The following is a 10,583-nucleotide window of genomic DNA, read 5'->3' on the forward strand; positions in this document are numbered from 1 at the left end:
CCTGTGAATTAATAAAGTATTTTAGTTAAATTGTCTTCATTGCAGGATGAATCATTTAGAAATATTCAAAAATTCAAGCTGCTTGCTTTTTGAATCACAAAACAACCTCAGATAACTGGAACATGGAATGTGAGCGCTGGACATCTACAGTACACACTACACACTTTCCACATATCTGAAGAATGCATGCCGTAAATCTCAAGATAAATTCAATAAAGAAGCTTTAGAAATGGTATTCATCATGAGGGAGGCTTGGCCCTGCCTTGTCAGTGCTTGGCACGGCGTCTCAACGCATCTAAAGAGCGAGAGTGAATGAGCGCCTGCATTCTTGGAATGCTCTTAGCATTGTGGCTCTTTAATGAGGCAGGGTGAGCGCGCGCTCTCCCTGTGACAAACCCTTGCACGACTGAGCTAACGATGGATGGGAGGCGTGAAGCCAGACGTGAGAGTGCCGGCCTCTAGCCTTGCGACCCCCGAGCTGTTTAACATGCGATCCATCACTCGCCGCACTGCGAAGAGTGTCAGAAGGGCACCCTCAAAAATCTGGCCCAACAAAGTTCTCTAGTTATACAAATGCTTTACATTACAAGATAGAGCTGGATATGTGTGTGTATGGAGTTTTAATATTATTTTCTTCTGAGAAGTCAACTTTTCCAGCCCAAAAGATCTGAAATTAAACTGAACCATAAACGCTGAATGGTAAAATCACTGTAAAATGGTCATAAACTAGATAAAATAAAACAGATTTAGTGCAGATTCATTTTTATTTATTTATTTATTTGTTTGTTTGTTTTCCAATTCCCCAATTGCCTATAGAAACTGCCAAGTAAGAAAGGAATTAATTAATTAATTAATCAATTAATTAATTAACATTAAATTAAACATAAAATAAAATAATGGAAAAATGGCCTGTAGAAACTGCCAAGTCAATCAGTCAGTCAATCAATCAATAAAAACATTCATAAAATACAATCAAATGGACACACTACAATTGTTTGTGGATTTCATGTATGCAGAATGATATATGAAAATAGCACAATTGCCTGTAAAAACTGGCGTCAAAATACATAATTAAATTAAAAATAAAATAAATAATTGAAAAATGTGTGGTAGAAACTGCAGAGTCAAAATAAATAAATACATTAAAAAAAAAAAAAAAATCCAAACATGCATAAAATAAAATAAAATAAAATGCACACACTAAATTTATTTGTGGAGTTCACATATACAGAAAGGTATATGAAACCTTACACATACAGGTTATTGCCAGAGCCATAAGGCTACTGAACTAAGAATAAAACGTGTAGACTTCAAGTCCAATACCAACATAAACACTACATTTATTTGCCCAGCTGCTGGCATTACGACACAATTGTGAGAATCAGGGAGCATTTACACTTGACAACACACACACAACATACACGGCCCGACTCAACTAAAGTGTAAGATAAAGAACAGAAGTTCTTGAAAGACAATTGAAACCAGTTTGTTTCTCCACATAACAATGGATTCAGTCTCCAAATGTTTCGTGTTTAGATCGTTAAGAGGGCAAACAGGCTATCACAGCAACTATTTCAGGACAGAGAGAGAGACGCCCAGGAAGTATGACCAACACCCATGTGTTTATCTCCCTTTGTGCAGCAGCCCAAAACATTTCCCCTCTACCATTCATAACAATCACAAATGACATGACAGGAGTTTTGTCACTGCTCTGATCTAACGTTTCCTATTGACTGGTTACAACAGAGGGCCTTCTCTGGGCCCAGACTGCGCTAATGCTATAATTAATGGGGCATAAGAAGATGCCCATGAGTGGAGGTCACAAAAGGTCACAGTTCATGAAACAAAAATTGAATGGAGGTATTGTCTTTTATGGCACTTAAAAGCAAACATGAATTTCCCAGAGTAAAACAGGAGCTTTTGAAGTCTGGTTGTCATGGTTATTGGCTTGGTGACTGGTGTGCGCTGGCAGTGTGAGATCTGGCCTTCACTATCCGCACAGCAAACTCCACGCCAGCTGCACTTACAGATAGCTTTCTCAGACTAATTAACCCATTAGTTTTCTGACAAATTGGCTAAACTTCATCAAATATGGGAACTGTTGACATCCATGGCAAATTTCTCTAACTAATCTACTGATTAATTAAGTTAAAAACAAAACAAAATGACATTACAAAGTCTGCAAGTGCAAGGCTATACAGTAAAATGATGCATATTGTGATTCTTTAGTTATTGTCCCAGCAAAATTAAATTAAATGAAATGTTTTAGTTCATTTATTACAGCATGTTACATACGAAACAACAATGTTTTGAACAACAAAAATATTTTATGGCATCAAATTATGTAATTAATAACAAATGATATATTATTAGAAATATATTATAAATATACAATCATTATTAATTAATTATTATTTGTATCATAATATTATAATACATTTAATAATAAATAATAATTCATTACATTTATATAGTGCTTTTCTAAGCACTCAAAGCGCTTTACATTGTCAGGGGGTATCTCCTCAACCACCATCAGTGTGCAGCATCCACCTGGATGATGCGACGGCAGCCATAGTGCGCCAGAACGCCCACCACACACCAGCTTATTGGTGGAGAGGAGACAGAGTGATGAAGCCAATCAGTAGATATGGGGATTGTTAGGAGGCCATGATGATCAGAGGCCAATGGGCAAATTTGGCCAGGATGCCGAGGTCACACCTCTACTCTTTTTAACCAGTCTTGGGCTACAGGGTGATATGGCTGCCGATTTAATTATATAATGTACTATTATTATTATTATTATTATTTCAGACATAACTAGAGCAGACAATATTACTCATGGGTCATGTGTCTAGTCCATAAACAAATATATTTAATTATATTATTAACAAATCATATTATTATTATTATTATTATTATTATTTCTTCAGACATAACTAGAGCAGCCAATATTACTCATGGGTCATGTGTCTAGTCCATATACACAAATATTGAATTATATTATTAACGAATCATATTGTTATTATTATTATTATTGCATCATAATTCTTATTAACGTAATTTTATAATTTATATTATTATTATTATTATTATTTTGGCCACATCCTTAAATACGGACTTGACATGCAATACAGTGACATGCATGATGTTAGACATAACTAGACAGTATATTATTCATGGGCTAGTCCTGTGTCTGCCCAGCCCTCTCTATTGGGTCCCCCCTGCCCTGCGTGAGCTGACACATCTCAGACCTGCTCTGAGATCCGCCGTACAAGCGTGGCAACGGCAGCACTGCAGACGACTCCGCGCATTCAATTCATCACAATCCGCGCAGCCAAGGAAACCCACCAAAACTTTGCCCCCCAAATCCCCGGACCCTCAGGGTGGGGTAGAGCCGCAGAGAAGCAGCAGCGCAAACAAAAACACTCCTCTTGGCGTAAAGGACAAAAAAAAAAAACCCCGCTGCAAAAACAGATAACGTTACAGACTCAAGACGATAAGCGGAACCGATCAGCCTCTCCACGTACATTTTCATGCAAAACTTTTTCTGAAGTCAGCTTGGAACGCGGAGCAGCGAGCATCAAACTGACGGACTGAAAATGGCAATCACAAGGACAGTCATCGTTGTATTAGGTGAGTTTACGTTCGCTTAAGGATGTGCTTAAATGTTAAACTTGAACATTTCTCATATTTATTATTAGCATTAATCGCATCGATATAACGTGATATATAGGCTAAGCTGAATTAGCCCATTCACGGTTGATCATTCAAACACCTCTTTTGAATATAAACTTCGTGGTTTTAGAACTTTTCAAATATTTAAATGTTTTAAATTCAATAAACGTTCTTACAGAATTCTCCATAACGTCGTAATGATTTAAACCGTTAAGTTACTTAGTCAGATTCCTATAGCAGCAATAGAGATGGGACTTTTAACATTTAGTTCACATTTATAAGTGGTAATTCTTGAGTAACTTTAAGTAATTAGTCAAAAATATTAATTTTCGTGTTAAGGAGAAACATTTGCTTGTTAATGTTTATAAGGGCTTACTGTTTTACCATATGAAAATAAAAATCAATTTATGTCAAACACTCGCCAGCTAACAAAGAACGTTTTCAGAACTTTAGCCAATGTTAATAGAACGTAAATAGAACGTTTGTTCACAAACCTTTAGCGCAAAAGCATTATTGACATTGTTTATGGAACGTTTTATTTCTGAAACGTTTTGTTGGAGGTTCATCTTTTTTTCCCCAGAACATTCAGAGAATATTCAAGCATTCCCATAATGTTTGCAAAATTATAAAATGCAATGTTCCCTTAACGTTCACACTATAAATAAAAACGAAGTTTATTATAACTAACATTTCCATAACTAAGAACGTTAGCAAAACGTTCTTAGAACATATTTTTGTTAGCTGGGTTGTCTTTGTCTCTAACATTTTTGCCCTGAGCCCTTGTTAATTTCTGACCCTTTCTGTCATTTAGATGAATTAACGAATGGGGGGAAAAAAACTGTTGTATTGGAATTCCTACAAAATTTTGATGAACATATTCTCATATAAATTAATATTTGAATGCACATCAGATACTAATCTGTTCAGCATTATGTCTATGACTTAAGATAGTTATCATAAAACAACTTACATTCTGCTGACAGTGATGGCTACTAATCAGTACCTGACCACATGTGTATAGATATAACAGTGGCAGAAAATCCTGGTAAGAGCTCTTAGTGCAGCATCTGTGCCGCTCAACATTTCTGTCAGCTGCTTTTTTGAAATTACAAACAGTGACACAATTACAGATGCAGTGTGCGTCTCAGACTCAAGAGGGATGTGAGGGAGGACTGTTATTCTTTAATTATCAGTGCGGTGCACCTGCCTGTCCAGACATCAGACTGACGGTCATTAGAAAAGTGCTCCTGTTTTGTTTACCCAACCTTGTAAAAAGCATCATAAGCACTTTTGACTCTACTCTGTCTCAGTCAGCCTTTTCTAAAAGGTCTGATTAATTGTTTGAAGTGAGGATGTTGTAATCTCAGCTTTTCTGAACTTCAAGGTTGATCAAAGTTAGGCCTGTTTCCACATTGTTTAACTCGAGTATTTATAAAAGGTTCCCTGTGTGTTGATAGACCTGAATTTTGAGGGCTTCCTTGTGTTGCATAAGGTTTCCTCCATCCTCTACTGTCAAGAAAGCCTCAACATTTAAATCAGCCAAAATAAACTGATTGCAACAAAGTATCCTTTGGCAGCGCTCCTGTCTCGATACAGCCTGACGGCCATCTTACACAAGGCTTGGGAAAGTGTGGAATAATGGGTAGGAAAGTGTTCTGTCAACATCCCTGTTCCCAGGGAAGGTGTGGCACTTATTTCCTCTCTCCTCTGCTCCGTTCCTGTTGCTCTCTCTGTCTTACTACATCTCTCAGCCAAATGATCCAACTTTTTCTGATAAAAGCGATTATTCAAGGAATGAAACATTGATTTATATGACGCAAGAGTAGATGAGACACCCAAGGGTTGTAGTGAATTACCATGCTTTTTAAAGACCCCATGGAAAGCTTTTATATGCATGATTTTCTGTCCTGTGTTGAGGACGTCTTCCTATTTGCACAGGATGTTTGGGTGGGGTATAGTGAAGGGCTTGTCCCTTTTGCTAATTTAGTTTGCATTACAGCTATAAACTAGAAGCCGGTGATCCAAAAAATAAATCCTAAATCACGGTATAATTTATACCACAATAATAACACTAAAAAAGAAATAGTGGAATAAAATTGAAATACATGTTATTTAATGACGTAAATAGCCTACTTTAAAATCAAATAAATTTTTTATTATTATTATTACATTTTTTTGGGATTCTGGAAACAAACCTCAGATTTAGTATACACTACTGTGCAAAAGTTTGGGATCAGTTATGTTTCTTAATGTTTTTGAAAGAAATCTCTTAAGGCTGCATTTGTTTGATCAAAACTGAAAAAATTTTGTTTAATGATATTACACAATTTAAAACAACTGTTTTGTATTTTAATATATTTGTAATGTAATTTATTCCTGTGATGCAAAGCTGAATTTTCAGCAGTCATTACTCCAGTCTTCAGTGCCACATGATCCTTCAGAAATCATTTAATATGCTGTTTTGGTGCTCAATTATCACTGTTTAAAATAGGCTTTGCCACTTAATATTTTTTGTGGAAACCAACATTTTTTCCAGCATACTTTGATGAATAGAAAAGTCAAAAGAACAGAATTTATTTGAAACTGAAATATTTTGTAACAATGTAAAAGTCTTTACTGCCACCTTTGATTAATTTATTTTATTTATCAAAATAAAACTATATTTTGACCTGACTAGCATAATGGCCTCAAACTATTAGAAACTATTAATGGACTAAAAGCCACAATTCTGATTTCATGTGGTCTTAATGTGGCACCAAGAAGTAATGTAATTCCCTGCTTAACGTGTGAGTGTCTAATATTTATAGGGAGACGTGTAAGGGAAAGAGAGGGAGAGACTGGCCTCCATATCTTGAGATTGCAAAGATGGCCCCTCTGTCATTCTCCCCCTCCTTTTCTGATCTGCTTATTATGTATAATGTCTGCAACTGGCACTACCGCGATCTTCAACTCCCTTCTCTAATCCAACCTCTAACCCGGCCTCCCCTCTCTACCCACAAATCCTTCATTTTATCACTCGGATACTTTGCACCATTAGCAGCTAGTCTTTCCTAGCCAAAACAAAAAAGAGAAAAGAAAAAAAAAAACACCTCACACATTCTCTAGGAAATCAACTCAAATCAGCTCACCATTACTGGGTGTTTGCAATTATTTAAAAATTCTTTATCCTTAAATGAAAAAAATGTGGCACTTCAGCTTTGATACTTCACACTCTGAGTATTCAGTCCTAAAAAGCTTGATACAGTTCTATTAGTACGCCACAATGACATCTTGATAGTGTGTATCATGAGGAATGTGTTTGAGTCAACCCTCTCAGACTCCTCCTTCCTTTCTGTCTGTCTTTCATTCATTGTGTGCATTTTTATATTCACAGTCCCTCTCCTCACCTCAGTAGAGGGGGTTAGTTGTGACTCAGCTCCATAAAGGAGCCCCCAATCCCCATCTTCCCCGCCCCCCCCTCCTGTTGGGCCGATGGGCCTGTTCAGTTACCCCTGAATAGGACACTATCATGGGGAGTGTGGGTAAACTAGGGGCCCAAAGAGGTCCTGCACGCAGCTGGAAAGGGGGGTGGTAGACTGAGGGTGTGCATGTCCTATTCAAAGAAATTAGTACAATACAATATAATACAACTTTATTAATCCCCAAGAGACAATTAAGCAACAATTTACAACTTTATTAATGCCCTAATAATAGCAATATAATAGCAATACAAACATAACTTTGTTTTCCATTTATTACATAACACTCCTGGCCACAAAATTGCCCCTTCAAATGAAATATTTTTACTTTTTAGACAAAGCTGGATAAACTTATTGGATTGATCATTGCCATTTTCACAAACTTTTCACTACCAGACAAAAGTATGAAATAATTATGTTTTTGAAAAAAGTCTCTTATGTTCACCAAGGCTGCATTTATTTGATCAAAAATACAGCAAAAACAGTATTATTGTGAAATATTATTATAATTTACAAAATAACAGTTTTCTGTTTATTAAAATTGTAACAATAAATTGTTAAATTCTAATAATATTTAAGTTATTTCAAATTGTAATTTAAAATTACAATTATTTTAATTGAATTGTAAAATAATTTAATGCTGTCATGGCAAAGCTGAATTTTCAGCAGCCAAAAAGTGTATCACAGTTTCCACAAAAACATTAAGCGGCAATAACTTTTCATCATCAATAATAATAAGAACTATTATTAATAATTCAGCTTTGCCATCATATGAATAAATAACATTTTAAAATATATTAAACAGTTATTTTAAACTCTAATAATCTTTCACAATATTACAGTTTGTTCTGATCAAATAAATTCAGCCTTGGTGAATATAATAGATTTCTTTTAAAAACATTTAAACATCTTAATTATTCCAAACAAGACTTCCAACCAACGTTCTGACAACAATCCTGAGAGACACACAGAATGAGTCCAAAAGAGAAAAATACAATATTTTAGGCTACAAATACAGGATCACCTACATTTGATCTGATCCCAATCTTTAAGATGAGTGAGTTGAGCTCCTGTTATCAGGGATTGCTGAAACGGTACCTCCAGAATCTTAGTGAGAGTGTGGGAGTCTGTATGACAGATAAAAGAGCATATTATATGCCTCTGTGAGGGGCTACCCATGACTATGATGTATCTATGTAGGTGAAATGTCTGCATTTTCTCCAAACCGTCTCTACATTGATAGTGTTAGGACCAGCAGTCTTGTCAGTGGGTAATAAACAGACCGCAACTGACAGCAGGGTCAACGAGGGTCAATCCTAAACAATGGAACTAATGGAAACCACAGGGTGATGATGAAGGACGATAAGAGTAAAAAAAAACAATCTTAAATTTTCCATTACTCAAATAAATGTGCATTTTAAACTCATTTTCAATGTGTTTCACTGTAATTAATTGGATTCTTAAAAACAAGGACCAAAGCAGTGCAGCGAAAAGGCTTAGTTTAACAGTTAAGTCTAGAGCTGTGATAGGCAGTCGTGCTGATTAGCAGTGGACATATCTTTGGAGACGCAAGGCTATGTGATAAGATGGTGATTACACAGAAGGCTAAATGATAGACAGCACTGACTCACCAACCAAAATAAACAGCCTCTCATCACTAACCCCTATCCTGACAGCAACAATGCCGTGTTTCTACAACAACCTCAACTGATTGTTCTGACATCCCAGTGGGGCAAGATTTACAAGATCTTCATACTGGGTGGCTAGTTCTGGTAAAAAGCACCAGGAACAGTTGAAGTTAATTGTGTAAATGTAGGATTTATTGCATAAAGTCTTGGACTGATTGATATAAACAGTATATATATTTAATATTGGGTTTGTCTTTGACAAGATACATTTGTAAAATAATAGTAAAGCAACTGTAACTGTGATAAATACTGGGTCAGTGGCTAGAAGTCTGTCGATTACCAAATATATAATTATGAACTTGAGAGCCACAAGTTAGGAAAAAGCTATTGTTTTAAGCCTCAAGAGACTATGTGGCAGATTTGGACACCATTGTTTTGGCATCTGTGGTTCCACCCAAAAGAGTAGGTGTGCTACTTCCTAAGTTATTGTATGGAGTGTCCTGTCCAGCTCACTAAAAACAGAGAGAAACTCCCACTACGATGTGACATCTAGACATAATAACAATAAGAGGTGCTTGAAGGAAAAAAAAATCGATAGCCATCTGAACTTGCTCAACATATGTGTTGTAAAAATGCAACAAGAAAATCTGTATAAATTAGCTATATAAACCCAAAGCCATTTTGAAGTATACAATAAATACTGCTGAGGAAAATTTGCTGTGCTACATGATATTAGAATACACATAAAGACTGACTCTGTAAAAATAAATGAGCTTAGCTCTTGCTTCTTGTTTACAGTGTTTATTACCGGATAAACAATCAGCAAAAATACTCCCTGAAAGTAACTCAATTTGGTTGTTACTTTTAAAGTGTTTTTGACTGAACACACAAGACACTGTTCCGTTTCAATGACTGTTGCAGTAACTCATCAGAAACGAAGCTACTTGTTAGCATGTATAAAAGCAGTTAACACGGCCTCTTTTTGATTTCAACATTTAAAAACAGTTTACACTGCTATTGTGTACCTATAATGCAGCATTATAGAAATTTCACAGAACCGATTAGAAATCTTGAGTTTGCAGATATATTTTTTCTTAACTAGCTGTTTTCTTTGTTTCCCATAGGTGCCCTCATGTATAGCATGGCATCCGCAGCAGTCAATCCTTCTGACCCAGCCACGCAAAATGATCCATCTGACCCAGCCACGCAATCCAGTCCTTCTGACCCTTCTGACCCAGCTGCGCAAAATGGCTTGTCTGACCCAGCCACACAGTCTGTTTCTTCTGACCCAGCCGCGCAATCCAGTCCTCTTGATCCAGCTGCGCAATCCGGTCCTTCTGACCCAGGTGTGCAATCCGGTCCTTCTGACCCTTCTGACCCAGCAGCGCAATCCGGTCCTTCTGACCCTTCTGACCCAGCTACGCAATCCAGTACTTCTGACCCAGCCGCACAATCTGGTCCTTCTGACCCTTCTGACCCAGTTGCGCAGTCCGGTCCTTCTGACCCTTCTGACCCACCCGTGCAATCCGGTCCTTCTGACCCACCTGTGCAATCCGGTCCTTCTGATCCATCTGACCCACCCGTGCAATCCGGTCCTTCTGACCCAGCTGTGCAATCCGGTCCTTCTGATCCGTCTGACCCACCCGTGCAATCCGGCTCTTCTGACCCTTCTGACCCACCCGTGCAATCCGGCCCTTCTGGCCCTTCTGACCCTTCTGACCCACCCGTGCAATCCGGCCCTTCTGACCCACCCGTGCAATCCGGTCCTTCTAATCCGTCTGACCCAGCCGTGCAATCCGGTCCTTCTAATCCGTCTGACCCA

At 37.3% G+C, this 10,583-nt stretch overlaps 1 protein-coding gene across 1 annotated transcript in view; it reads left to right on the forward strand.

The window, feature by feature from the left end:
- The first annotated feature begins 3,210 nt into the window (after window positions 1-3,210).
- Window positions 3,211-10,583, forward strand: part of LOC107694305 (sialidase-like) — an 11,942-nt gene continuing 4,569 nt past the window's right edge. The window contains exons 1-2 of the mRNA XM_016493969.1: window positions 3,211-3,633; window positions 9,886-10,583. Of these exons, the coding sequence (XP_016349455.1) occupies window positions 3,600-3,633; window positions 9,886-10,583 (732 nt within the window). The 5' untranslated portion in view covers window positions 3,211-3,599. The remainder of the gene's footprint in view (window positions 3,634-9,885) is intronic.

Source organism: Sinocyclocheilus anshuiensis, unplaced genomic scaffold (genome assembly GCF_001515605.1).
Source record: "Sinocyclocheilus anshuiensis isolate Anshui unplaced genomic scaffold, SAMN03320099.WGS_v1.1 scaffold1316, whole genome shotgun sequence".
Lineage (NCBI taxonomy): Eukaryota > Metazoa > Chordata > Actinopteri > Cypriniformes > Cyprinidae > Sinocyclocheilus > Sinocyclocheilus anshuiensis.